At 49.1% G+C, this 26,978-nt stretch overlaps 10 protein-coding genes across 10 annotated transcripts, besides 2 other annotated features; all 10 read left to right on the top strand.

The window, feature by feature from the left end:
* Window positions 1–1,988: 1,988 nt before the first annotated feature.
* On the top strand, window positions 1,989–4,982 carry Tb10.70.0420 (mismatch repair protein MSH8, putative; the record flags this gene model as incomplete). Its single annotated transcript, XM_817790.1, has 1 exon — window positions 1,989–4,982. The coding sequence occupies one exon, from the start codon at window positions 1,989–1,991 to the stop codon at window positions 4,980–4,982; it is 2,994 nt and encodes a 997-aa protein (XP_822883.1).
* Window positions 4,983–6,003: 1,021 nt separating this feature from the next.
* Tb10.70.0430 (chaperonin Hsp60) lies at window positions 6,004–7,692 on the top strand (the record flags this gene model as incomplete). Its single annotated transcript, XM_817789.1, has 1 exon — window positions 6,004–7,692. The coding sequence occupies one exon, from the start codon at window positions 6,004–6,006 to the stop codon at window positions 7,690–7,692; it is 1,689 nt and encodes a 562-aa protein (XP_822882.1).
* A 74-nt stretch (window positions 7,693–7,766) lies between these two features.
* Window positions 7,767–7,787: a microsatellite.
* A 15-nt stretch (window positions 7,788–7,802) lies between these two features.
* Window positions 7,803–7,830: a sequence feature (AT_rich).
* A 1,692-nt stretch (window positions 7,831–9,522) lies between these two features.
* Window positions 9,523–10,419, top strand: Tb10.70.0440 (hypothetical protein, conserved; the record flags this gene model as incomplete). The annotated part of the gene is made up of 1 exon (XM_817788.1): window positions 9,523–10,419. The coding sequence occupies one exon, from the start codon at window positions 9,523–9,525 to the stop codon at window positions 10,417–10,419; it is 897 nt and encodes a 298-aa protein (XP_822881.1).
* Window positions 10,420–10,836: 417 nt separating this feature from the next.
* Window positions 10,837–11,496, top strand: Tb10.70.0450 (hypothetical protein, conserved; the record flags this gene model as incomplete). The annotated part of the gene is made up of 1 exon (XM_817787.1): window positions 10,837–11,496. One exon carries the CDS (start codon window positions 10,837–10,839, stop codon window positions 11,494–11,496), a length of 660 nt encoding a protein of 219 aa, XP_822880.1.
* A 1,019-nt stretch (window positions 11,497–12,515) lies between these two features.
* Window positions 12,516–12,797, top strand: Tb10.70.0465 (60S ribosomal proteins L37, putative; the record flags this gene model as incomplete). Its single annotated transcript, XM_817786.1, has 1 exon — window positions 12,516–12,797. One exon carries the CDS (start codon window positions 12,516–12,518, stop codon window positions 12,795–12,797), a length of 282 nt encoding a protein of 93 aa, XP_822879.1.
* A 364-nt stretch (window positions 12,798–13,161) lies between these two features.
* On the top strand, window positions 13,162–14,625 carry Tb10.70.0470 (hypothetical protein, conserved; the record flags this gene model as incomplete). Its single annotated transcript, XM_817785.1, has 1 exon — window positions 13,162–14,625. One exon carries the CDS (start codon window positions 13,162–13,164, stop codon window positions 14,623–14,625), a length of 1,464 nt encoding a protein of 487 aa, XP_822878.1.
* A 518-nt stretch (window positions 14,626–15,143) lies between these two features.
* On the top strand, window positions 15,144–16,505 carry Tb10.70.0480 (trypanin; the record flags this gene model as incomplete). Its single annotated transcript, XM_817784.1, has 1 exon — window positions 15,144–16,505. One exon carries the CDS (start codon window positions 15,144–15,146, stop codon window positions 16,503–16,505), a length of 1,362 nt encoding a protein of 453 aa, XP_822877.1.
* A 660-nt stretch (window positions 16,506–17,165) lies between these two features.
* Window positions 17,166–18,377, top strand: Tb10.70.0490 (hypothetical protein, conserved; the record flags this gene model as incomplete). Its single annotated transcript, XM_817783.1, has 1 exon — window positions 17,166–18,377. The coding sequence occupies one exon, from the start codon at window positions 17,166–17,168 to the stop codon at window positions 18,375–18,377; it is 1,212 nt and encodes a 403-aa protein (XP_822876.1).
* A 655-nt stretch (window positions 18,378–19,032) lies between these two features.
* On the top strand, window positions 19,033–23,817 carry Tb10.70.0500 (hypothetical protein, conserved; the record flags this gene model as incomplete). The annotated part of the gene is made up of 1 exon (XM_817782.1): window positions 19,033–23,817. One exon carries the CDS (start codon window positions 19,033–19,035, stop codon window positions 23,815–23,817), a length of 4,785 nt encoding a protein of 1,594 aa, XP_822875.1.
* Window positions 23,818–25,060: 1,243 nt separating this feature from the next.
* Window positions 25,061–26,902, top strand: Tb10.70.0510 (hypothetical protein, conserved; the record flags this gene model as incomplete). The annotated part of the gene is made up of 1 exon (XM_817781.1): window positions 25,061–26,902. One exon carries the CDS (start codon window positions 25,061–25,063, stop codon window positions 26,900–26,902), a length of 1,842 nt encoding a protein of 613 aa, XP_822874.1.
* Window positions 26,903–26,978: the final 76 nt, after the last annotated feature.

The raw sequence follows: 26,978 nt of genomic DNA, 5'->3' as shown, positions 1-26,978 counted from the left end.
ACTCTTTTAATTAACGAAAAAAAGTTTTGGTGTACTAACTGGTCGCGGTAAAACAAAAACAAGCTGGGAACCGATTTAACCGCGGGGCATCTCTGGGTATTGGATGCCTATCTTTGATGGCTTATGATGTGCCATGCACATATTTACCTCTTCACCGTTTTGCGTCTTTTGTCCTCGGTTTTGTGTGTCCCAAAAAGCACCAAAAGGGTGAACGGTTGCTGAGCTTTATCCCTTGATTATAATATTTTCTTGTGGACACGTGATTGCTCAGTATTGCTTTGCTCTCCAGCACGTAGGGCAACAGCTCTCGTGCCCACTAGCTCCTATCGACTTTTTTCTTCCGTGAAATTGGGCTATGGTATATTTGTCTCAAGGTGGCCATGCAGTTTCCGTTGTCACTAGTTATTGTTCAACTCTGTTACTTTAGATATATCACTAAACGGTGCATCGTGGCGGTTTTCACTTGTTATCAAGCCTTTCGGTGTTTTCTAACTGTTTTTTAATTCTTTGAGTTTAGCTTAGCCATGGTCTAGGGTCCTGCATAACATGCAGAAGCTACTGCGTTTTCTCTCGATTTCTTCCCTTACTTATGCAATGATTCGGCGGCACATCTCCCCTTATAAATTGTATTATATAAGGAAAATATAATAAAATCGATGAGTAGTAATATAATAGAGGACTCGCTGCTCACAAAATTCAGCGAGTCTTTCCTCTAACATTTAGTGCCCGCATCAATCACTTTTATTTCTGAATGAAGCAATAGTGTAGTTTGTTTTTTTTATACTTTTCCCCTGTTGCAATGGGTTGACTCGTTAGTGGTTGTTGCATTCGAAAATGATCATAGCGGTGCATACGAACCGATGTTGGGCACCGTATGAACAATTCTTTGCGGTATGTCGAACCTTTGAGGAGAAAAAGCTGATTGGTGCTTTCTAAGGGTCGGCAACTCCCCCTTTTCTTCAAAAAAATCTGAACATGTTTTCATTTATTCCTCAAAAAAAAAAAGGAACTACGGGCATTATCCATGACTACAACTATGGTGCTTTGTTTTATTTTTCGTTTCGCTTGTTTCTTGTATGTATGGTATTTCATGGAAAACCGAGGCCTCCAATGTTTTGCTGAAAACGTTTATGGATTTTTCTTTCCTCACCGGCAATACGCTCGTGCACACATGTGCTCTGCGGGGCAAATGGTACGAACTTTCAGTCCTGGCGCTAACTTTTTGGGGGTTTGGGGCCACGTTTTAGTCTATCGTTGCTGGTGAAGCAACAGGTTTCCAGTGACAGGTAGCACGGCATGTTTTCCTCATAGTGCCCAGTGTGGAGAGCTAAGGAAGGTTCCGTGTAGGTTTAACATCCTCGCGGAATGAACAGCGGATGAACATCTGCTTTCATGATCTCACCCCATTTTCACAGTTGATTACTAGAATGTGTCATCACTACAAGCCGGATTGATGGATAAGAGGGACGTTGGATGTAATCAGCGAGTTTGAAACAGGTTCTGTCTTCTTAGGTATTACCGAAGGTCTTCTCGTTTTATTCATTTTTTAATTTTTACACTGAGTGTTATTCGTGTATGTATCGGGTACACCCTTTACGATTATATTCAATTTTGTCTCAAGTTAGAGGTAGCAGATACATGTTTTTGTCACCTTCGGAACGGTGGTGAGGAATGACATGATATTCAAACATCAGCGTGATTATTTATTGTTTCTTTTCCTTCGTTTACCCTCGTGGTTGACACTTTACGTCTAACACTTATAATAACTATTACCACGGGATGCTAGGATTCGGATACCGTTTCAGAAGGCATATATGTGTTTATTTTTTCAACTACTTTTTTTCGTGTTTGTTTACCTCATGGTGCCCTGTGTTACTTACGATAGTATTGCCTTTCGCTCCTTGTTTACTTGCCTAAGTGCTGGAGGGAGATCTGACCCTTGGTATCCTGAATTAATTAGTTGAGGAGATCTCTAGTTCCGCTTTCCAATGCCTGAGGTTTCGCTTGAATGTGAGGACATTTGCCCTGAAAACGTTTCTTACCCGTTTTTAAGGGGTATTGATCCGAAGCGACCGCCCTCTTCTATTACTATCCCTCCTAGGGACTTGGAGGCAATGGCTGCCATGGAACGACAGTACTGGGAAGTGAAGTCAAAGCACTACGATGTGGTAATTTTTTTCAAAAAGGGCAAATTTTATGAGCTTTACGACCAAGATGCCGCTATGGCTCACCGTGAGTTCGGGTTGAAGCTAGTTGTTGACACCACTAACCGAGGGAAAATGCGGCTTGCAGGCGTCCCTGAACAAACATTTAGTGAATGGGCCCGTCTCTTCGTTTTTCGGGGCTACAAGGTGGGTCGAGTAGAGCAAATGAAGGAGGAAGGGGAGTCATCAAAAAATGCTCGTCCGAAAGTCGTGCCACGAGAGCTAGTTGAGATACTTACCCCTGGCACCATAACCGATCCCATGATGATCAGCGGCTATGGTGCAGTGTTCGTACTTGCACTGTATCCAATGGGGAGCGGTAGTGTGGATGGAATGGCCGTCGATCTTTCCCGTCGCGTTGTTTTCCACTGTCCCTGCGGTACGAATGGCAAGGAGAGCGCCGCAGGCTTTGTTGAAGAGGTGCTTAATGAAGTTTCTGCGCTCCTTCAACAAATCCGTCCCCGTGAAATAATAATTCCGCGTGGGGCTGTTGATGCGCCTGGTGAGGAGCCCAAGGGATCATTTGGGAGACGTCTATTTGAATGGGTAGAAGGGGAGGGTTTCCAGGTTGAACTGGTTGAAGAGGTTGGTACCTCACTTCGCAAACTCCCCCTTGAGGAGAGGAGCTTAAAGGAGGCGGGTCGTTTCTTAGCTCAGTATTTTAGATCGTTAAAGTTGAGTAATGTTGACTCTATACTTTTGGAGGCTCGACCATACAACTTTCACCTTTTAAAGCAGCAGGTAACCAGCGGTGTGCCGTCGAATGATCGAAGTCGTTGCTCCGATTCAACTCTTCTGTGGTACGAACGTCGCGAAGACCCCGGGTTGGTTCTTGATGCCGCGACAGTAAGTAATCTTGAACTCGTGGGTAACCTGCGGGACGATAGTGAACGCGGATCTCTTTTTAATCTGATCAACCGTTGTTGCACCAACGGTGGAAAGCGTCTTTTCCGTTCTTGGATTTTGCGACCTTCCGCGTCCCCGCGTGTTATCAATGCGAGGCAGGAAGCGGTACGCTTTATCATCGAAAATAATTTGAATGATCTCTGGGCCAAAACGGAGGAGTCTGCCGATGTTACGACACCAATATGCACCCCTAATTCGAGCACTCGTACTTCCGAGGGCCCTACCCAAGAATTCACTCAGGCGAGTGGTACGCAGTGTGGATCGAAGCGGGGGAGGACAACAAACACATTTGAATCTCGATTTACAAACCTTTTCGCCACAGATTTCGAGCGCAATCTTTCACGGTTGGCCGATTTGAAGGGTGACTCGCAACAAATAGCCTTCGTAGATCCTCTCGTGCAGTACAAGAAGCATCTTCAACTTATTATTTCAACCGTTGTTGCATTCGAGGAGATGCTGGATTGGTCTAACAACGTCCAAAAGGAGTGTGCCCCCCCTCTTTTGCAGGAACTGTGGGGAACCATGGGCGCAGTGGCTCCTGCTGTCGCCTCAATCAAGGCCTGTTTCGATCGAAAAGCTGCTGAGGTGTCAGGGGTGATTGTACCATCGCAGGGAGCATGTCCCGCGTACGACGAAGCTACGGAGTGCTTAGATATCATAGAGAAAAAATTGGATGAAGTTTTAGGGGAGCTGCGCGACAACATTTTCAACGGTGCTGCAATCACCTACTCTCATATCGGTCGTGAAAATTTTCTGGTTGAGGTTCCATTGATGGAGGCACCTAAGAGATGTCCCCCTGGGTTCATCGAGCGATCCCGTACTTCAGCGTGTGTCAGATATACAGTCGCAGGTTTGGAACCTCTGGTAGAGGAGCATAAGCGTGCCAAAACGAAGAAAGCAGATGCCCTCTTACTTGTTGTTCGAAACATTGCCTCGCATATATTTAATTACTTCCCCGTCCTTTATGAAGCCACAGCGGCTCTTTGCTATTTTGATTGTTTGCTCAGTCTGGCGTCGCTACATACCAGTGGTGTCGCTACTTGCTACCCCGTTGTACAAGAATGTGACGCCGGTGCGTACCTGCTTGCGGAAGAACTACGACATCCATTTCTCAAAAGCGATTCTGTCCCAAACACTGTCAATCTTGACGCTACACATGGACGCATTTTGGTGCTGACCGGACCGAATATGGCTGGAAAGAGTACGCTGATGCGCACAGTTGCCGTGAATGTTATAATAGCCCAAATGGGTGGACCAGTGTTTGCTACGTCTATGCGCTTGGCGCCCGTTACCCGTGTTTTCACAAGGATTGGCGCTCGCGATGCAACGCACAAAGGACAGAGTACCCTTTATGTCGAGTTAAGTGAGACAGCCGAGATTGTGCGGTTTGCCGGTCCGTGGAGTCTTTGTTTAGTGGATGAACTCGGCAGGGGGACATCTACGCACGACGGCTACACAATAGCGCACGCAATGCTCGCCGCCATGAAGAAAAGGCACCCAGTGCCGCCCCTTCTACTCTTCTCTACCCACTACCACGCGCTCGCGCAGGAGGAGCACAAGTCCATGCAGAAATCCACTTCCTCAGCAGCATCTGAAACTGGGGGGGTTCAGCTCGGTTACATGGACTTTGCCGTTTCTGCTGCAAGTGACAGCAATATACCGACCATTACTTTTCTTTATCGCCTTGTGCCCGGAATCTGCGCGAGAAGCTATGGCGTTGAGGTGGCGCTGCTTGCCGGTATTTCCCCCGGGGTTGTAAACACAGCACGGGTTAAGTCTCTGGAGCTCGCCAAGTGGTACGAACGACAAAGGGACCTGGGTACGGTTCGGGGGTTCATCACGCTCAGCGGGACACAGTTCTCGCATCGGTAGAAACCCAGGTGACGCCTTTACCAATGAGTCCGAGGACTTGGCGGAGAGGAACATAGATCAAATTTCACCCCTGTTCTGATGCCCTCTTTGAACTGTAACGTCTCCGTGTAGGTTGTCAATCCAGCCATTGCGAGTTTCTGCGGTGGTGTTTTATGGCCGAATTCAGATATCTTGAAAACTCACGAGCAGTATTAACCTTTATGTTGTGCGTCAAAAGACTTGCATTCCACCGCGGTCGGAAATGGATCAAATGGAAGGATATGTGGGATGGAGTGATCTTCTTTTTGTTCAGGGCCATAATGAAGCAAAATATCAGGGAAGTGGAGATTCAGTCTGTATTACAGCGTGACTCGGCCTCCAGACGATTTGAGTTCTAGACGAGGGAAAAGGGCGAAAGAGCTAAGTTACAGGGGCAACACTAAACTAAGAAGCGGCAGGAGGGATAAGCAAAGAGGGGGTTGGGGAAGTTGCTATCTCAACACAAAAAGGCCACGGCAAAGTGTATGTTTGCGTGCCATAACGCATGAAGAAATGCTTCGCACGTTCCGTCTTCGTCCTGTGCGCAAGCAATACGCAACAAAATTTCTCAGCAGATACAAGACAAAGGGAATTCTTGCATAACACACATTTCAGTGCGTGCATTGCTTGTTGGTAACGAAAGGAGGAACGATCAACAGGTCACGGTCACTGTACAGATGAAGTACCATGCCGCAAAAAAACAACAACAACAGAATGCTTGTTTTATATGGGGAACCCTACAAAATTACCTTTTTCGTCTCTAAAAGACTAAAACGAAGAACGAATCACAGCAGGCAACAATAACAAAAAAAGCTAACAAAACTGACTATACAACAGCTTGCGATGACTGATGGCGTTCAAACACTGGAAGAGATACATAAACAACATTGAAAACAAAAAGATCACAAGAAACATCACGACACAACAACAAAAAAACCGGTATCGGTTACCTTCCTCCCTCTTATCATATTTACCATAGAACACAAAACAATAAGATCCGAACATGTTCCGCTGTGTCGTCCGTTTTGGTGCCAAAGACATCCGTTTTGGCACGGAAGCACGTCAATCTATGCTGAAGGGCGTACAACGCGCTGTGGAGGCTGTTGCAACGACCCTTGGGCCTAAGGGACGTAACGTGATTATCGAGCAATCGTACGGTGCTCCGAAGATCACGAAGGATGGTGTAACCGTTGCGAAGTCGATCGAGTTCAAGGACCCGTTTGAGAACATGGGTGCGCAGCTCGTGCGGCAGGTGTGCAATAAGACAAATGACCTCGCGGGTGATGGAACGACGACATCGGCTGTCCTCGTTGCAAGCATCTTTAGCGAGGGTATCAAATCGATTGCAACCGGGACGAATCCCATTGACATGAAGCGTGGTATGGACCGCGCCGTGGAGGTGATCCTGAAGAACATCGAATCTCAGAGCCGAACGGTAACAAATACGGAGAACGTTGTGCAGGTTGCGACGATTTCCGCGAACGGTGATGTTGAACTCGGCAAGCTGATTGGGGAGGCGATGGAGAAGGTGGGGAAGGATGGCGTGATCACAACACAAGATGGGAAGACATTGACGACTGAGCTGGAAGTTGTGGAAGGCATGAGTGTGGACCGCGGTTACATCAGCCCGTACTTCGTAACTGACGCGAAGACTCAGAAGGCCGAGCTTGAAGATGCGTTCGTGCTTGTGTCTGCAAAGAAGTTGAACAACATTCATACGATCTTACCGGTGTTGAATCACGTGGTGCGCAGTGGGCGACCATTGCTGATCATTGCGGATGATGTGGAGAGTGAGGCCCTGACGACGATGATTTTCAATAAACTTCAAGGAAAGCTGAAGATTGCGTGCGTGAAGGCTCCAGGTTTCGGGGACAACAAGGCTGCGATGCTGCAAGACATCGCCATTTTCAGTGGTGCCTGCGTTGTTGGTGAGGAAGGCAGTGGTGTGGAACTTGACGCTGAGAAATTCGACGCCAGCATCTTGGGGAGTGTGAAGAAGGCAACAATCACGAAGGACGATACAGTACTGTTGAACGGTGGTGGCGACGTTGCGATGATGAAAGAACGCGTGGACCTGCTGCGCGGGCTCATTGAGCGCGAGACGAGTGACTATAACCGCGAGAAGCTTCAAGAACGTCTTGCAAAACTGAGTGGTGGCGTTGCCGTAATCCGCGTTGGTGGTGCTTCTGAGGTGGAGGTGAACGAGAAGAAGGACCGCATCACAGATGCCCTGTGCTCGACCCGCGCTGCGGTGCAGGAAGGCATTGTCCCTGGTGGTGGCGCTGCGTTGCTGCGTGCGAGCAAAGCATTGGACGGATTACTACAGGATCAGTCACTCACCGCTGATCAACGGACTGGCGTGCAGATCATCCGTAACGCGGTGCGGTTGCCCGCCCACCGCATTGTTGCCAATGCTGGAAGGGAAGGTGCTGTTGTTGTTGAGAAGGTGCTCGAGAACACTGATGCCGCTGTTGGTTACGATGCGCAGCTTGATCGCTACGTGAACATGTTTGAAGCCGGAATAATCGACCCCGCGCGTGTGGTTCGTGTTGCGCTTACTGACGCTGCGTCTGTTGCCAGCCTCATGATGACGGCAGAGGCCGCGGTTGTGGATTTACCGAAGGATGATGCACCTGCTGCAGGTGGTATGGGAGGCATGGGTGGTATGGGAGGTATGGACGGCATGTATTGATGCTGAGGCAACCTGAGAGCGTTGAGCAGGTGTTGTCCTGGTCATAATGTTCCGCACAGAATTGAACGTCATCATTATTTATTTATTTATTTATTATTATTCAGCTCGTGTTTTAAATTAATTATTATCATTATTATTGTCGCTTCAGTAGGGTTCTAATTCCAGGTTATTCGAGTTGTCGAGTCTGTGGTTCGCGGGGGGGGGAGACTCTTGGAGGGAGGTACTGTGTTTGAGATTTTGTTGTAGATATGGATGATAGCGTCAACTTGTCTTTTGTCTTTGGCCTTCCAATCATTATGTATATATTTTTCTGTTTTTTTTGTTGATTTCGCTCCTAGTCTTATAGTGGTCTGTCACTATTTTCGCTTTTTGAGTGAGTTATTGGTTAGCTAAGGTAGCATGGCCGTTGTTCCAGTTTCTCTTACCGTCCCCAACTGTGTGTTGGTCGTAACGCTTCCCGCTTACCACACCTTGCGATGAGTGCCGCTCCGTTTCCTATTCTTTCTTTGGTGAATCTATCTTCTCTTTCGTTGGTGTATATTTGTATACCGGATCTTTTACTGCTGCTGCTTGTCCTGAGAGGTTGATGTCGTAATTCTGTGGTCGGTGCTTATTGACTCATGTTGTGTGTGCATGCTGTTTCTCTTGCGGAGTGTGCGTCCCCCTTCACAGTTGTGTATGCTCGAGTGTGAGGTACTCTTTTCCGTTTCTACTCAACTGGTCCACTTGATGCTCCTTCCACGTTATTTTTTATGAATTTATTTTCCTTTTTTTTAATTACTTCTGTTTGTTTATCTCTTTGCGGATGCAGGATATTTGGTTTAAAGAGCGATGATTTATTCCGTGGTGCGTGTGAGTGTTGCGGGTAATTTTTTTTTGTTCTTCTTTGCTGTGTTGTGCTGTCCTCCTTGTAATGTTGTTTGACAATTCGATGTGACAAAGGGCGAACTTAAGTGATGATCCATGCGTTGGTATGTGAGCTCCTTTTTTTTTTTGGTCAATGAGTGCTGCCTGCCGCTAAAACCGCGAGGTGGGCATAAAGTACTCCATTTGTTGAGGAGATACCCCGCATATCCTTTAAATTAGTTTTGTTATGTACGTGCCTTACTTGGCACCAGAGCGTAGCTATTGTGGTTTTGCGTAAGGGTTATCAGCAACTTCTGCTTTCACGTGCTTACAGTTTCAGCGAGGACAGTAAAACTAATTATGGACTTTAGCATCCCACTCACACACAGTGCTGTGATGGTTACACTCGGGTGTAGTGTCGGTGTGGAATGAACGTGCTTATTTTTCCTTTGTGAGATTTCTTTTTCCCGTTGGCACAAATCACTTTTTTTTTCTTTTTTCTAATAACTAATTCCGCTGTGAAATATTGTCGGTTCGTTGATTTTTCCACGTAGGGAATACATGATATATATTTTCGTTCCTTGTTAGGCACTACTAGATGATGTGCTGATTTCCTTCGCTTGAGCCACTCTATCCGATAATGGCATCGAAAGTGTTTCCAATGTTTCTGCCGGCTTCCTGCACGTTTGCTTGGTGTGAGCATTGAGGTAGTGCCTGTGAAAGCATTTCAACTAATTGTTTCCATCTGTGTGGGTTCACATATATGGTCTGTAGTTTGTAGGAAATTGCACCCATTTATAGTGGAGTGTCACTCCCGTATTTTCTCCCCCTTTTCCCTTTTCCCCTTCAAGCAGGGACTTGGTTGCATCGGTGGAAGCACCAGTGTCTTAGAAGGGTAATCTGCCGTGTCGTCGGTGTGCCGCCTTTAAGTAGTTGAGCGGTACAAGTGGGTGTAGTAAAGTGGTGGTTGCTTGTGGGTGAAAGATGGCACTCCACCTCTGCCACCTGGTGCCACGTGATATTTATATTCTGGTTGCTTTCGCTTTTCTCTTTGCGTCGTGCATCCTTCAGCTTATTGTCGTTATGAGCCGTGTGAGCGGACGTGATGTTGGCATCATTCAGCCCCAGCATCCTGGCACCAGTGGATATAACGCTGTTCACGTTTCAGCAAGCTTTGTGCTGTACCTTGAGGGTGGAAAAAAAATATGTGAGATGAATGACGATGGTGATAAAATTTTTGTGGGTTGTGCACGCTTTGTTTCGTCGTTTTACGTGGTGGGCTGGATTCTGCTTTACTCTGTTGTCACCAGTTATCTGTCATTTTTCTTTGGTATGTTCTGTGTGGTTCCCTTCTCCAAAACTACGATGACCGTATTTGCATTGGAGATGTCTCTTTTTTGGGTGCCTTTGTCGTTGCATTCAGCTGCAGTTGGTGTTTTTTGGGACCGTTTGCTGCCTTCCGCTGAGAAAACTGTACAGTTGAACATGGGCCAGAATACTGATTTGATGTTTGTGCAGAGTTATATTTCTATTTTAATGTCGGTGTCTCAGGGGTTGCTTACTTTAAGTTTTTTTTTGGTGGTGTTTCGTTTTTTTGTTGCCTTGTGTCGTCGTAAGGCTGTTAAGCAACGCGCCGTTGCTCGTGGCGACATTGACAGGCTGATGAGGTGCCATCTCGTCAATGATGACTGGGAACGACAGAAGGAAGTGTTGGAAGATTACGCTGAGAGACTTATGTTTGAGATTGACATCAGAGAGGAATGTAAGCAAAAAAGTGCGGAGACGCCTTCGACCTCAAATGATCCCACGGATCGTCCGACTGAAGAGGCTCATTTGAATCTCATAGAGGAGAATGTGAGCTGTGAACCTGTGGAATGTTGATTTTTTTCTTTGCAGGATTCTTCAGTCGTCGATATTACTGCTGTTCATATGATAAATTCTCATGTTTTTGTTTCTTTATATTTTAAGGTATTGGTTAATTATGGAAGAGTTGCTGGTTTGTTAATTGTATCTGTGCAACCTTGTCCTGAAGGTTGTAGTGTGATTATTCTTCGCTTACTTTCATTTGGAAGAGCAAAAATCTTAATGTTTGTTATTGCGTAAGATTACTACATTTGTGTTTGTTTAACAGTTTATTGTGATGTTCGTATGCCTCTGGTTATAAAGTTGTGCCCTTTACCAATTTTCTAAATATCTGTACTGGCTTTGCTGGTTTACTCTGCCACTTCTGACTTTTCTTTGTGCTTCTGTGGCTTCGAATTCTAGCAGTGTTCAAAAAGTATTTAGCAGTAAAAGTGTATGTCTCGTACTGACTTTTCATGTGCCATATGCTATGAGGTGGCTAGCGAGCCTGTTGTAACTCGCTGTGGGCATCTCTTTTGTTGGAGGTGCCTTAGCAGGTGGCTTCATCCCCCAAGATCAGCAGTGAACACGGAGTGTCCGGTCTGTCGCGGAAGAGTTGATGAGAATGTTAATGGCGATATTATTCCATTATATGGTAAGGGGAGAAGTGAGGGTGCATCGTCTTCGTTTCAACGTTCTTCGCGGTGGACACAAGGCGCTTCGCACGGGCCGCCGCCACGCCCGGCAGCTGCGAGAGTACCATCCAGTTCAGATGGGAATTCATTTCGACTCCGAGGGGCATTTCCTTTTCTGAGCAGTACCTCTTTTTTCTTTTTTTCTTCCGACCCTTATTCACTGATTGCGATATCTCTTTTGTGGGCTATGTACCAGCTTCCATGGAGGGAGTGGTTGACGAACCTGAGTACGTATTTGGGAGGTGTGAGCAACACTGTGCCTACTGCAGATGAGGGCGGGAGTAATGTGGGTGCCGTGCCCTCACCACAGCGGTCGGACGATTTACACTCCCGAGAGGTGGGTGAGGCAATTACGAGGCACGTGCGAAGCGCAATGGTGTTAGCATTAGGTTTGTTAGCCACATCTTTTTTTATGGTGTGAAAGAAATGGACACCGAAGAGCGTTTGCGGACAGCTCAGTGACCACGTAGTCGCAGTGAAGATTGGTGGAAGTATGAGCACCGTTGAGATGAGCAGAGGGATGAAAAGTATTCAGGCTCTGTGGTATGACGTAAGAGACGGAAAGATTTTTTTCCTGTGGACGTGACGCAGTGGACGGAGAGCTCGTTTGTTTCCATCCGTGAACGACATCGCAACGTGAGTTGTGATGAATGGTGTGAATGCCGTGGACACGCCTACTGAAGAGTGGGTATTCCCCAACCATTAGTACATTTTTCTCCTTTGGGCCACCAACTTCGTGTACGTATGCGTTGTTTTTTCCGTGAAACTTACGCTCTTGGGTCGGCAAATTCTGTGCACCGCTATGTGCATTTCTCTAGTAGGCATTTGCAACACGGGCATTGTAACAGAGGTGACAGCGTGCACGTGCGTGCCCCTGGGGGCGAAGAAGAAGGCATGAGATTTGGGGGGAGATGGGGGTGCGGCTCCCTGTACCACCGGTGAACGTAATTGTGTTGGGTGAAGTGTGCGCGCGTTTGGTGGAAGAGAGTTAGTTTCCTTTTTCTCTTTTATTTTTTCTTGTTCTGCTGGGGTATTTTATTGATATGTTTGTGCGATATCTGTGCCGGGGGCATAAGGAAGCAGTTGTATTACCAGGTCACTGATGATGTGCTTGGCCTTCGCCTGGTGTTGCTTTAACATGAGAGTTATTCCCAAAAGTTTTGTGGTCTTGAAAGAGCAGGGGGAGGGTGCCCCGAAAGGCGTTCCCGGCATGGTCGCTCCGGTAGGTATTGAAGTATGATCAGATGCGTCAGAGCCCGCCAATTGAGGGGAGGCAGAGGTCTCTGCTTTGTGGTACGCACTTTCCGTTGTTTACAACTACGTTCTATCCTCAATTGCCATTCAACAGTTTTCGACAACTGTCCTCCATGTTTGAATCCGTCCGCCCTCTCGTGATTTTTCTTGTCTGTGCAGGAGCACCACCTGGAGATTTAGGTAGCAATGGCGAAGCGTACCGTCAAGATGGGCGTCATGGGGCGCTATGGCGCCCGCTATGGTTCGAACCCGCGTAAGCGCGCCAAGAAGCTGGAGGTGTCTCAGCATGCGAAACACTTCTGTTCCTTCTGCGGGAAGTTCGCATTCCGTCGCAAGGCCGTTGGCATCTGGCGCTGCGATGGTTGCAGCAAGACGGTTGCTGGTGGCGCCTACACGCTGAGTACGCCGAACAACACAACCGTGCGGTCGACGGTCCGCCGACTTCGTGAGTTGAAGCAGAGCAACTAGATGCCTCCTCCGTACTTAAAGTATTCGGTGGGCTTCCAGAATGTTTTTTTTTAGTTCCCGGGGATGCTCCTCCTTTTGTATAAGTGTGCACTTCCCTTAACGTATATATTTGCGCTAACCAAACCGATATCAGAGTATCGGAATTAGGGGGCAGATGGACGGTGAAGAAGGTCTCGTTTCAGACCTCTTTCACCTCCACTACCTCATCCACCCCGCTTGTATTCGTTTTTTTTTTGGTACTTGACATCCCATCTCTTCCCTCTTCCCTTCCTTTCCCCCCTTCATTAACAATGGGAACAATGATGATAATGTTATATCAAATGAAACGATGAGCAATAAGAGAGAAAAGTTGAAAACAGCCTAGATGAGCAGTGAGACTGTTGCGATTCAGACACTCCTTGAGGCGTTTGAGGAATCGAGCGAGAGGATCAACGCCCTGTACAATAAAGTGAAGAGTGCAGGCGACGACTGTAAGGAGCGGGCCACCACCATTGATGTTTTTCGTGTACTGCATGACTGCTTCGTCTTTCATACCGATACACTACAGAATCAGATAGATGCACTGAAGACGTATGAAGAGCAAGAGGCAGAGAACATAGAGGAGGAGGTCGAGGAGCTAGAGAAGGAACTGCATTTGCTTGATAGAATTTCTCGGGGATGTGACGATGCTGGCTGCCCCCTGCCGTCCGTGAATGATGTTTCTTTGGCCGCGTACCAGGCGTTTGTTACGCGTTCGGTAGATTTATCCGCGCAACTGTCAGTTATGCTGGAGGGATTACGCCACATACTAACACTTACTCCACCCCGTTTATCAAAGGCACAGTCTATCGTCACGTGGCTTGGTGTGGCAAATAAGGCGACCTGGTCGGCCAAGGAGAAGCAACTAAACGCGAGTTGGAAATCACTAGAGGAAGATGCGCGCCTTGCATCTGCATCTATGGACGAGCCATCGCTAGTTGCCGTGCGGCAGCTGTTGTCTGATGTTATGCAACTTGGGAAAAAAGCGGTTTCCGCCGTCGGTAGCGGATCGAGGGCTGAGACTGAACGGGCTAGAGATGTGGAGCATCTCGGCAGCCAACAGCGCCGGTTGGTGTTGTGGTGCCGGCAGCAGCAGGCTAACCTAGATGTACTGACGGAGCCTGACCACATCCAAGAGTTCTGTAAGTCGCTTCTTGAGCACTATAATGTGATGTCAGATAATTACCATGTAGTGCTAGAAAAGGCTGAACCGTACATGGATAACGAAACTGTACAGGAATGGCTGCTGGAGGCGAGTGAAGCGTGGTTACACCTTCAGGTGAAGGCGCTTGAACAGTTCCGGCGTACCCTGTTTGAGGTGCACCAAGATTCCTTGTTGGAGGACCAGGTGGAAGGTCAAAGCGCATTCTGCCTGCAGTTAGGCACAGTTCTCGGGGCGCTGGAGTGTACATTGACCCCGTGGTGTGAAGTAAGGTCATCTGCGTGCGGGCGGTGCATCCAACTCCTTGACAGTTGCAGAGAGTTACGGGGGATGATGCCCGAGTACGAGAAGCTCTCCCGCCAGCTTTTAGAACTAACAGATCGCTTGAGAATCGACCGCGAGGCATACGATTGCTACAGGGCAGCCGCGCTCTCCCATGTGACATATCTTTCGTCGTCTGCTGAGTTGCTTGCGGAGGCAGCGCGTCGCAAAGGAGAATATAAGGCATGTGTCTACGAGTTACAAGAGTGGGCGGTAAAGAAGGTTCGCTGTGATTCTTGGCGCAACATCCGTGACAAGGTGCGAGACATAAAGGATTTGCTTGAGCAAGATCAGCTACTGCAGAGGCACAGAGGGGAGCCGGTTTAATTTTGATAGGTGGAAATAGAATCTTTTTTCTTGCACTTGGGCCCGTGTCGTCGCGTTCGTGTGCGGAGGGTATAGCTGAGATAGTTTAAGAGGGAGAGCATGTATCCACACATTTGCATGTGCACCTTTACTTCCCTTTGATTTTGATCCGTTCTCCACACTAGGTTTTTCTCGACTTACGCTGGAAGGCAAACTACCTACATGCGCTTCAGTCATGCGCTCTTTCTTTTGTTTTAATGGCGGCTCTTTTCCCGTGTGCACTGGCTGCGCTGCCAATCAATTGTCCACTTAGTACTCTCCGTTGTGTGGTCGAGTAGATTGGTTTCCACAAGAGGCGAATGCCGGCATATCGCCATATTTTCTTTTCGATGAATTCTCTGAGATTATTCGCATGTTTCCTTTCTCCAATTCCCGTTCTTACCACAATTGTTGCTAATTTTGTATATATTTGTACGTTGCGACTGCACTACTTTTCAGACTGCATCGTGGCGTACCCCGTAGGCTCTTCTCGTTTTTGAATGCCACCACGGACCGCTGCTGAGCGCGGTGGAAGGAGAAAGTCAGTCAAGGCCCCGCCACCAGTTGATCCTCTAGTGGAGCTCACAACTTTAGAATCGGTTCATGACGCGTTGGCGAAGGCCGAGCGACTTCGGAACTACTTCCAGGTAGAGCGTGACAAGGTGAATGACTTCTGGACGATTACAAAGGGGGAGGTGGAGACTTATCGCAATCGGCTGTTCAATGCGGAGGCGAGCATTGAAGAACTGGAGCGGTCACACCAGGTAGAGATGAAGGTATACAAGCAGAGGGTGCGTCACCTCATTTATGAGCGGAAGAAGAAGGCGCAGGCGTGCAAGGATGAAAGTGACCGTCTGCTTCGCGAGGCGGAAGACCGGCACCTCCAGCGCATGAATGAGATACAGGCTAAGCTCCAACAGCAAGACCAGCAGCTCCGGGCAGCAGCGGCTGACCATGAAATGAACGTGTACGAGAAGCGCGATTCGCACAGCTACATGGTAACCGTTACAAAAACACAGAGTCATGAAAAGGAGCTCGCGCGACTGCAGGTATCCTGTGAGGCCAAGTTAAAAGTGTTGCGGGATGAACTGGAGTTAAGACGCCGTGCGGAGATTCATGAGATTGAAGAAAGAAAGAATGAGCACATAAACGCCCTCATTAAGCAGCATGAAGAGAAATTTCATGAAATGAAGACATACTACAACCAAATAACCACAAATAACCTAGAAATCATTCATTCCTTAAAGGAAGAAATAGCGCAGATGAAGCAGAACGACGAGCATAATGAGACTTTAATGTATGATATTGATCGGGAGAATCAAAATCTTGTTGCACCGTTAGAAGAAGCTCAGCGTGAGGTTGCGGAGCTGCAGCAGAAACGGAAGCAGAATGAACAGAACAAGCGGGGTCTCGAGGTCACTCGTGTTAAGTTAAGGTCGTTGCGTGAGGAGATTCGCCGACAGCGTGAAGAACATCAGGCCTTGGAGGAGCGTTACGCCTGCGTGCACCGGGAGCGCGAGGAGCTCAAGGGGAAGTTTGAATCCGCGCTCCGGCAAGCGGTGATGGTAGTCGAGGAGCGCAATGAGGTTCTCCAGCAAAAGCTTATCGAGTCTCACGCTCTTGTAGAGGAAAGGGATGTACAACTTGAAGGTGTTTTGCGCGCCATGAACCTCGAACCAAAGACGCTGGAACTCATCGCGACTGAGGTCGACGAATGGCTTCAACGAAAAAATCAACTGATAAAAGACTTACACTTTGAGCTTAAGAAAGGAGAAAAGTTGTACAGCGCGACGTTGCTCGAGATGGAGAGGCGTTGCCAGGCGGCTAACATTGCTTCACTGCCACGGAGCAACTTTGAGTAGGTGTTGTGGTTCACACGTTGGTTGTTCCAAGTTACGGCTTTGTTGCAGCTCGCATTCGCGCGTGGGCGTGGTGGGCTGTTTTTTTTTTCTTCTGTCCTGTTGCCTCTTTCCCCTTTCTAGTGGGCCACTGCGCTTCCTATGGACCTGTGAATGTAGAACTACGCGTCACACGCCTTGGTATGTATGTTGTTACGTGCCGGATATAGAGACAGTTGCTGCTGCGACGAGCGTCGTTGTGAGACGCGTGAGTGATTGCGAGGCGAAACCTATAAACATTGAGGCCGGTTATCATTCGTAACCTCACTTTATTGTCATTTCACTACTGTTTCTCGTTGTCCAATAAGTGTAACACAGGCCGCAGCGCCTTTGCTGCTACTGGCTTCGTAGCGGAGCCGCTCGTTTTCTTTGTCCACTCCACTTTTTTTTTCCGTGCTTGTTTCTCCCCTTTCCCTTATTTTCTTATTTTTGCGACACAATGAACACTTTGCAGCAAGCTTGGCACCATTGCTCGCGTACGTCCTTGCGTGTTACTGCGGAGGGCCCTTGAAGGCGGAGAAGTACAGAAGGGGATTACTATCAGAAACTGTTGGGTTGTGTCGGCGGCTCAAAACTCCTTGTTTTTTTGCTTTGTTTGTTACTGTGTCCCCAAGTATTGGCTACATGATGAGTCGAAGGCCGCCGGTAGGTGTTTTTTGTGTAGATGTTGAAGAGCTTTTGAAAGCGACCGCCAAGTTAAAAATTGACAGAGAAAAAGTGGATGACCGCAGTCCTACGTTCTCCACGAGTGGTCCCCGCGGCTCATCGACCAAAAGATCAAGTGCCAGAAACAGTGGCGGTAGGGGAGACTGTCCACATTCTGTGCGTCCGGGGTCGATGTCCAGTGCGGGTGGAGCACACTCACCCAGGAGCAGTGCAGGTCGCAGACGTATGCGAAGCCGGAAGGCAAAAAACCGAGGCCTTAAGGCGGGCGTTGAGGACTATACGCCATTAGGAAAAGAGCGGGGTGAGGATGGGCACGCCGTTGCTAGACCACTTTTTGATTTCCCATCGCCAAACATTGTTAACACAACCACTTGCAGCACGTCTAGAACTCCGATTTGTGGTGGGTTTCGAGATCCAGCCTGCATGCAGACGGGGGATGCTTGCAACGACACCATTTCTTGTTGGAAAAATGGGGATCAGGCAATTCGGGGCCCCGAGAGTGATTGCACATTTAGCTCCCAGCTTCAACTGACAATACCTCCGGGTGCTGATGAGGATTCGGTGGGTCCCGAGCAGGAGGAAAAATTTCGGCTTCACGACGGCACGGAAACCGCTGCGCCACCGATAACCCCTGAACGTGTGGATCCTGTGATAAGCAATGTTATGCAGGCAATGCAAAACCGTCTTCTAGGGGTGTCAGCTGCGTTGTGCCACCGAGATGCAGCGCCTAGGGATGGCGGCACTGGTTTTACGTCGTCAGAGAAGGTTAGTTGTGGGCAGCGCATCTCTAACGGGACCAACAACGTGGCCCAATTTTCTCGGAAGGTAAATGACTCTGTATTTCTTTCCCAACCGAGCATATACGGTACTGAGGACTCTAAGAAGGCAGCTGGATCGTGGGGGCCACCGCAGTCGCTCCAAGCCGCGCGTACGCCACGTAAACTGGCCGCAATTGGGAAGCATGGGGTTAAAGAATACGGGCAGCCACCCCGCCTTCGTGATGCACGCGGCGTGGAACGTGTTCTCATTACGGGTGTCGTAACGAAGGTACCAAAGCGTGCGACGAGCTCTCTTGGGGCTCCCCAACTCGCGAAGCCGCTGCTGACGCCTGTCTTCCAGAACATTGCGCGGAACTTCGCAGAGAAGAGCAAACGGCCCAAGCGCTTTTAGTCCCATTTGGTAGTGAAGGTGCGATCAGAATTTGCACACGGGGAGTTTGTTTGATGCGAATCCTCGCAGAAGTTTGTGTGTGTGTGTGTGTGTTTGGGAAGGTAGAATGTATGTACGAATGCATGTGCGGTTCGCGTAAATGTGAAAAGTGCCAGTTTATCATTGGGTCTGAGTACGCTTGACATCCGCCTTGGAGTGCTGTTTATTACTTCCTTTTTTCACTGTTATCTTTATCTGTCCCCCTTATGTGCCATCTTACCCCTTGGTCCCCTTCCCCACATTTTCCCCTCCCACAAGAGGTGGAGATCCTTCATATGTTTGGTACAGATGAGACAGGGTGTTCATGTTTGTAATCATTTCTATCTACGGAGGACCCAGTAGGTGCACTTGTATGGGATTCTGAACACTTTTTTCCTTTTTCACTCTTGGCTCTCCGCGTTCATTTTGGCCAATTTTCGAAGCGAGGAAAAAGGGAGGTGAAGGCAGCGATTCGCGAAGAAGGGAAGGAAGGGACTCCTCACCGGGATTAAATCACCAATAGCCACTATATAAGAAACAGTATTGTTTGAACCCTTTTCACCTTAGTTTTCTTTAGTTTGGCTTCGTTTTTGCTCATTCTCACTAGAATTTCCTTCTACCTATTGTTTTTGTACGTATGGATTCTTTCGCTTCGTACAACACCAGGAACCAAGTGCGGCGACGTGCCGCATCCGTGACGGCTCGATCTTCATTGTCAAGTGGGGCGGACCCTTCACTTGCGCGGAGTCGCCGACAAATGTCAATATCCCAGCAGCCTCGCCGTCTCACCGTCAGAGACTTATGGGAGAGGGCTCCGGAGGAAGACAGGTTGTTGTTCACGCAGTGTGTGAGGCGGGTTCAGTGCCGATTGAAGGAGAGCCTCAGTTCCATGAATTTTCTTAGAGAACTGGCATCCTATTATACGCGCACGGCACCTTTAATAAATGGTTTCCCATTTTGTGTTTCCCTCAGTTATGCCACATTTCTTTTTCACATGCAAATGCCGCACGTGTGCATTGAAGACATTCAGCGATATGCGCAGCTGATAGCAACGGCAATTGACATTATCCCTGATACCCAAAGGTCGGAACACCCGTTTGTACGTGATGTGATACGTGGCGATGTTTTTGGGCTTTCTTCCCCCTCCCTTGAGGGGCCTGCGCACTACGTGGTTCTTGTGCCGAGTTTGCAATATCGTGCGTTCTCTCTTCTTGCTGTCACGCTTGTGGAGCATGGTGTCGTCCCCGTTGACATAATTAATCAGTGGCAGCGGAAGCTGCGGGAATTGTGCAGGGCCACATCGTCACTTGTTTCCAACCGTGCATTGACGCTTATTTTAAAAACAGCTGAGGAGGTTGATCGAGAAGAACAAGTAGAGGTACTGATGAATGTGATTCGCTCGAGTCCACGGAGAATGCATGTTGAACAGATCGTGGCATGCTATGAGCGGTTGAAGCGGGCTGCTCCATGCATCAGCACAGGGCCGATGTACGGGCGGTCGCTTTCAATTCGTCTAACTAGCGTGTTTCTGACCCTTCGGTCTCCTATTCGGAAGGAGTTCGTGGAAAGTTTTTTGTACCCAAGTCTCTGCAGTGAAGATGTCAAGGACACGCTCAACCAACCTGCGGTGCGAATGCACCTGTACCGAAAGCTGCTACGTCTATGTACGCCTGGCATGGGCACTAGTAACCCTTATTACTTGTGTATATGTGCGATCATTCAGCCGTTCCTGGATGATGTCACGGAAGGATCACTGGAGATTGTGAGCTTGGTGAAGTGCTTGATGCCACATGCAGCCTACTTTGTAGCCACCTTGACTCTGGATACGCGTTTACAGGCTGAAGTACTCGCGGGTATCGTCGTATCGCTCGTGGGCAGTTGTGCGAGAGTGATGAAGAGGGTTCTAATGAACTCCCCCGTTGCTCGGGCAGTGGAAAGTCCTGCAACAGTATACAGCATTCTTTTCCTTCTTCGCGAAGTCGTGCGTGGCTGCTCTATTTCGTCGTCAGAGCGTGCCACCCTTATGTTGCAGTGCATTGGGGCTGTCGCTAACCCAAGCGTCATGAAAACACTTGGGAAGGTGACAAAGGAGGCGTTTGAAAAGTTTTTGCCTAGTGGCGGAGATACCTGCAACTCTCTTGTCGGAGGTGGTGCCTTTCCCTATATTGTTGATCCGCAGTTGCTATGCGCAGAGATGGATATGGTGTTGCACGGGAGGCACGTCTGTGAGGCAATCGATATTATATTGCAGCACAATTGGAATATAGGTTCCATTTGTGCACTGTGTGGTGAAACACGGGGACAGTCACCGCTCTGTCAGGCAAGTGGGGCAGCTCATTATGTGGGTACCGCTTCCTTGGGACGTGTGTTGGTCACCATTACTGAATGCGCAGGGTCAGAGGTTGTCAGGGAAAAGTTGAAAAGCCTGATGTGTGACTCATCCAGGCGATTGGACAGTGCAGTTCACCTCTTGCTATTTCATATTTTTGCTCATGCCGGACCGCACCGCAAGGAACTTTATCTAGAGATAGAACCTTACATCCGAAGCACGTTGGTGGAAGTGCTGAATAAGTCGCGAGCTTTTGGTGTGTTGGACAGTGAGGAAAGGGCAAGCTTGCTTACGCTACACGCAAAATTGGTTATATTACTAGGCAATGCGGTCGACCGCAGCCATGTGGATGCATTACTTCAGGCCCTAAGTTGCATTCAGATACATAGCAATCATGACGCTCTTGTACTTTGGTACTTGGCAAATTTACTGTTGCGCCGGGGAGGGAGTAATGTGGATCTTCTTCCGACTGCTCCGGATGAGAACAATTACTGTGTAGAGTACCCGGACTGCGCCCCCACATGCAAAGAAGCCGCTGACAACGCCCAGTTGCTACTGAAGATTATTCATCGTGCTCACTATTTCAGTCCCCAGATGCGTAAATTGGTGGGTTGCTGCGTATGCAAACTCATCCAAGATTTCAACATGCAGGCGGACAATATCATTACTGCCCTGCTTTCTCCTTTTGGCTCCGTCCCTGTCTCGTTAAATTCACTTGTGGAATACGCCCTTCCCGTTGGCGCCAACAGCACCTTCTGGTCGTTCTTCCTTCGTCAAATGAAAACATCGGCCCCTGCCCGTACGGCACTCCTGGCCAGCTTTGTGAAGAGCGTTACAAGGCGTTTCAGTGTTGCTTCGCCCGTTTCTTGTATGCCTATTACTGGTGAGGAAACAACAGCTGAGCTATTTGCTGTCATGGCGTATGAAACAGTCAGACGCTGCCCACCCCTCGCGCGCGTTGTGCTTCATTTGTTAACGAGTTGGGTGAAACAAACTCGTAGCACACCCGGTCGCTTTGTGTCTCTTGTCTACACCTCTTTGCAGATGGTTATGGTAATCTTTCGCCGGTCCGTGGGTGCTGACGTGGCTGAGGTGGGGGCGGAGACACGGCAGGATGCCCACCACTTTGGAGAGGCAGTCTCAAAGGCTGTGCAGGAGATAAAGATGCAAGTTGGACGAATTAACGATATGGCTAGGGAGATACGTGATGAGAATGTGGTATTTTTTCGCTTGCTGGTGAGGCTGCTGAAGCGTACAAAGTTTGTTGTAAAGGAGACCGTTGGTGAGAGTTGTGATGAGATTGCGGACATGCTTGGTGCTGGTGATTCACTAGATAACGAAGAAGAGGAGGGGGCGGGGGTGTCTGTCGAAGTGTGCGACGTCGCCCAGCCTGATGGCACGCCCTATCAGGGCGGTGAATTGTTTTCCTATTCACTGGAGGAGTTGCAACGACCATCAGACGACAATGTGTTCGACGACCTGACGATGTCTCATGGTGATTTTGATGCAGTTCCCGCACCGATACCGTTGCACCTTCAGCGGAGAAACGAGCAGAAGGTAGAGGTGACACTAACACGGCGCCCCCACGCTAACACCACATTTTCCAGCCAACTCCAGGATACAGTGACATCGTCGGCGGACAGTCTTTCACCATGTTCCAGTGGAGGGTCGTGCGGCTTACCGCCCGCGTTTGACAGCGGCACCGGGGCTGCCGACGCGAGTGGTCGTAAACAAGGCGGTATTACTCCTTTATCAAAAGCACAGGAGAGACTCAACGAATCATATCGCCAAGCTGAGGGTGCTGAAACCATTCTAACGGGGAGGGCTCCAACGGTCTCGAAAGGGATCCAAACTAGCCCTCAGGAAGGACAAGTAAAGAGGATAAACCCCGCGACGAGTCCAAATGGACAGCTGAGCAACGTAGCAGCTTCTACTTTTCCCGAGGCGGTGCTGGTTGAGAGCAACCCTGGTCGGAGTAAACGGTTTTCTGAAATGCTTAAAGAGGCATCTACTGCCATCGGGGACATCGGTGCAAACAGCACGTGGCATGAGATGAGCGTGTTCAGTGAGGGTGACGAGGAACCTATTGACGATACAACTGTGCCACCTCTACAGGGAACTAATTCTGCGAACTGTGTCACCGTCCCATCGGCACTTGCTCTTCAGTTTTTTGCTACGTACCAAACCGCGGGGGATGTCTTCGATGAGCTTCAGCGACAGGATGAACGCCGACATTACGGGGAGTGCGCTGGACCTCCAGCAAGACGGCAAGTGTTGGCCACGGAGGGAGAGAGGCGCGGGGATCTTGCTGTGTATGGTTTTGACAGGGGTACCGCTTCCCAACACAACCTTGTGTCCACTGCCGCGGTCGCTCCTCATGCTGCTATTCTTCCCGTTGTAGTAGAGGGGAGGGCCAACAACTACGACTTGCCGCATTCGTCCCGTCCGCAGGTTCCTGGGAGGCTTGTGGTGGCCCACGTTAACATGGTGAACACGGCTGACCGCAAGAGGGCACAAGATGGAGGTGAGGCTGAAGGGAGCGCTTGTCGCATGACCGCGGAGAAGAAAAACCGCGTGGAAGGGGCTGGGGCTGGTAATCCTGGACAGCTAGTCACATATTCCCCCCAACCTGAGCAGGGCCAAAATGGTGGCCACCACGACGACGCAAAACAGTGCTATGAAAATAGAGGCGCTACAACCACGCTTCTGCCCCAGCAGGAGACTTCCGCCGCTCTTCGTGAGCTGGAGGCGTTGCTGGGACATAGTGGTGCGACAAGTGTTTCCCCAACTTTTGGTGGAGAAGTTGCCACTACTACGTCTGGCGGTGTAGCCATGTTTCCTCAGGGTGTCGTTCCACGTTTTTTTGTGGAACAGGGTACCGGGACAACTACGCTGGAGTTGCGGCAAGCCATGGGTGCACGAGATCCAAATGGCGTATCTTCGTTGACGAACAATGAACGGAGGGTGCGGGGCAATGGTATAATGGGGGCTAATGTCGATGGGGAGGTTGGTAACACCTGGCGCTCCGATGTCACAGCGCCCCCCGTGCCTGAGTATGCTCGCGATCCGCAATATTCGTTGGAAATCGTTTAGGCTGTGGTTTGGTGTGGTGTGAATTGTGTGTGTGTGCGCACAAATATTACATTAGACGGAGATATGGTAGCGGTTCCTTATTGTAATGCCGCCTGTTATGGTGCTCGCGCGCGATTGTCTGAGCGTTTTCTTTTTGTTTCTCCACCTCTCTCTTCACCCAAGCTTTTTTGTTCACTTTTATTTGTATTCTTTCCCCTTTTCCTTGTTTGTGAGGTGCTGTAACTTTATCTTATTCCATATTCCTCTATCCATTGGGGTGGCCTCGGTCCACTTGTACTCATTTTTACGGATGTGTCGTCTTCATTGTCCGTTGTTTCTGCTTGCAAAACAACCGTTTTGCGCTGCATTCAAAATGGGCCCTCATCCTTCGAAGCCCGATAGACGTATGGGTTCTGGAGATATGGGTGCACCGGTCGAAATGCCGGCACGTTTATAAATAACAGTGACAATAAAATCGGAACAAAGTATATATGAAGTGGACCTCTTAGAAATGAATGAGGAAAAGGAGGGACACTTAGATGAGGCTGTGAACCAGATGAGTGTGTGAGAAGTTGCTGCTTCGCCGTGTTACTGAGTACAACCGTAGAGTAAAAGAGAGGGAAGAGATGGAGGGAGTGATTGTGTGTCATGGGACACACAAACAACTTTTTTTGTTTTTCACTGCTTTGGTGGATACCTTCCTTCTGTTTGCTTATGCACTACACGTTCTCCTCATCTGTTCCGCATGCAGTATTAGCGCATGGGTGCTGCTTTTGCAGTGAGGGTTCCCCGCAAACGTTGGGAACACGAAACCGAGCGACGTCCTTGCGTTTCAGTTGGTTGCGTGTTCACTGATGCGGCTGATGACGTGAAAAAAAAAATTCAAACCCTAGATCACAGGCTGCCGCGGTCAGGAGCACCCGGTGCCTTTAATGTTTACTATTTTCGTTTCGTTTTTGACCTTAACGTGAATACAGGGATGTTTCCCTTATCGTACAGTCTTTGGTGGGGCCCAACGGAAATTCCAAAGGAGGTAAAGGTATGATAAAACTACAGGCACCTTCATTGTAATTTGTGCAATGTCGGGAATGCTTTTGCCTCGGGTAAACTCCCTTATTCTCTAACCTTTGTTTTTTTTTCCTATCTTGATTATCAACCACGTTCTGTTCAATGATGTTGTTAATAATGTGGCAGTGCGTAGGTGGAACCTGAGGGGCGTGCTTGGAGAGCGCAACGGGCTTGTTGAAACACAGTCAGGAAAGCCATGGCAGCCATGCAGCGCTACTTGATGAATACGTCTTATTTGAGTTCTCAACTCAAGGAGCTGCACTCGCTGCATAACCGCACCGTGAGCGACTACGGTGAACTTGTGGAAAACCTCACGAAGGAGTGCTCTATCCTGTGCGACGTTATACCAAATTACAAAATATCTGCAACGATCGAAGAGGAGGATGGTGGTCAGACCGGTCGCAAGCAGAAGGAGGTGTATCAAGTGCAGAAGCTGGAGCACGAGGTACTCGTGCAGTATGAGCACTTCCTTCAGCTTTTGCGAAGGCTGCAGAGGAAGCCGCACCCGGAGCAGCAGGCGCTCGGAAGTCGCTTGTGTGCACGACTGGTCCCCCGTGCGTCTGAGTTCAATCATGCGGACAAGCTCTTGTCGCTGGCAGTTACGTTTGCAAATGCGAAATCAACGCGTGTGGCACGACCGGCACTGACGGCGCTCGCCGAGTTACTCGACGGACAGATGGTTTCTGATGCAACAGAGTGCATTGTCTCAGCGCTTTTAGATATTGTTCGTAAGCAACATTATGCCATGAATCCAAAGCTCCTTAATTTGCTTTTGCATATACGGGTGGCGATGGTGGACATGCACCGCCGGGACTTGACAGAGGAAGTGGCGAAGAACAAGCGACTGAAAAAAGAAGACAAGGAATTGGCCCGCCAGCTACAGAAGAGCAAGGCGAGGCGCGACCGCGCTGAGATTGTCGTTAAACAGAGCCGGATCTTGCATCGTGTTTTTGTCATTTACTTGCGCGTACTCGAGGCGTCCAAATCATGTTCCCAACAGCATCAAACGAGGATCCTTGCTCCGGCGCTTGAAGGCTTGGTGAAGTTTGCCCCTCTCGTTAATGTGGAACTCCACCAACAGCTCATTACGGCGCTTAAGGATCTTGTAAACGACGAGGCTACCTCTGTCACTACAAAGTTGCACGCCCTTGTGTCTGTGGCTTCTCTTGCGCAGAGGGACGCAACAACGACGGCAAGCGACTGGCGGGTGGACCTTAGTTATTTCCACGAGGTGCTCTTCCGCTGTCTCCCTGAGGCTCTTACCCTTCCGAAATGTGTTGAATCAAATAAGGGGACAACTGGGGAAGGCGGGGATGGAGACGATGACGGGGATGAAGTTGCCTCCCAGGGATCTACGTCATCTGCTGGTTCCCTTTCTTCGCAGGCCTTCTCCATAACGGAGTCCATGGCACAGGAGAAGTTTGTGCACTCAAATGCATCGCGGGAGTGGACATTTCGCGTTGGCCTCGTATTGCGTGCTATGGACCTTTTGGTTTTAACCCAAAAGCACCTTCCGGTGCCACGTGTTACGGCCTTTGTTCGCCGCATAATGCAGGCCATTCCTTCGTGTCCGCCCCACATTGGCCTTTCTTTATTGGCTCTCAATCACCGCCTTATGTTGCGGTATCCGGCGGTCAGTGGGATTGTCATTGGTGGTAGTGACAACTTTATAGCAGGTCGTGGTGTGTACACACCTGGGGCGACGCAGATTGCCTCATCGAACGCTGATTGCAGCTTCACTTGGGAGTTGAGTCTTCTAGCAAAGAGTTTCCATCCAACGATGCGTAACGTAGCGGAGGTGTTTTGTAAACACTTTTACAAGGTTTCAAAGTTGACGCATGGACAGGCTCCGGTGGTGACAAAGCAGCTGGACGCTCTTGGACCGTATGAGTTGTTGGAGTCGCATGACCCGTCGTCGGGGGAAATTCGGCCGCCGCCGCCGCTTCCCGAGACGATGAAACGAAGAAAGTCTGGGAAATTAACGGCCGGTGTAAAACGTGCTCACAATGATGAGGCATCAGATCCCGCTGGTGAGTAGCGCCTATCGCACAAACGACATTGCAGAAACACTTTCTGATCAAAAAGGTACACGTTTAAAGATTCAGGGGCGTGGT

This window comes from Trypanosoma brucei, chromosome 10 (genome assembly GCF_000002445.2).
Source record: "Trypanosoma brucei brucei TREU927 chromosome 10, whole genome shotgun sequence".
Classification (NCBI taxonomy): Eukaryota; Euglenozoa; class Kinetoplastea; order Trypanosomatida; family Trypanosomatidae; genus Trypanosoma; species Trypanosoma brucei.
Note: the sequence above shows the minus strand (reverse complement) of the source record. Positions and strands in the feature narration are given on the sequence as shown.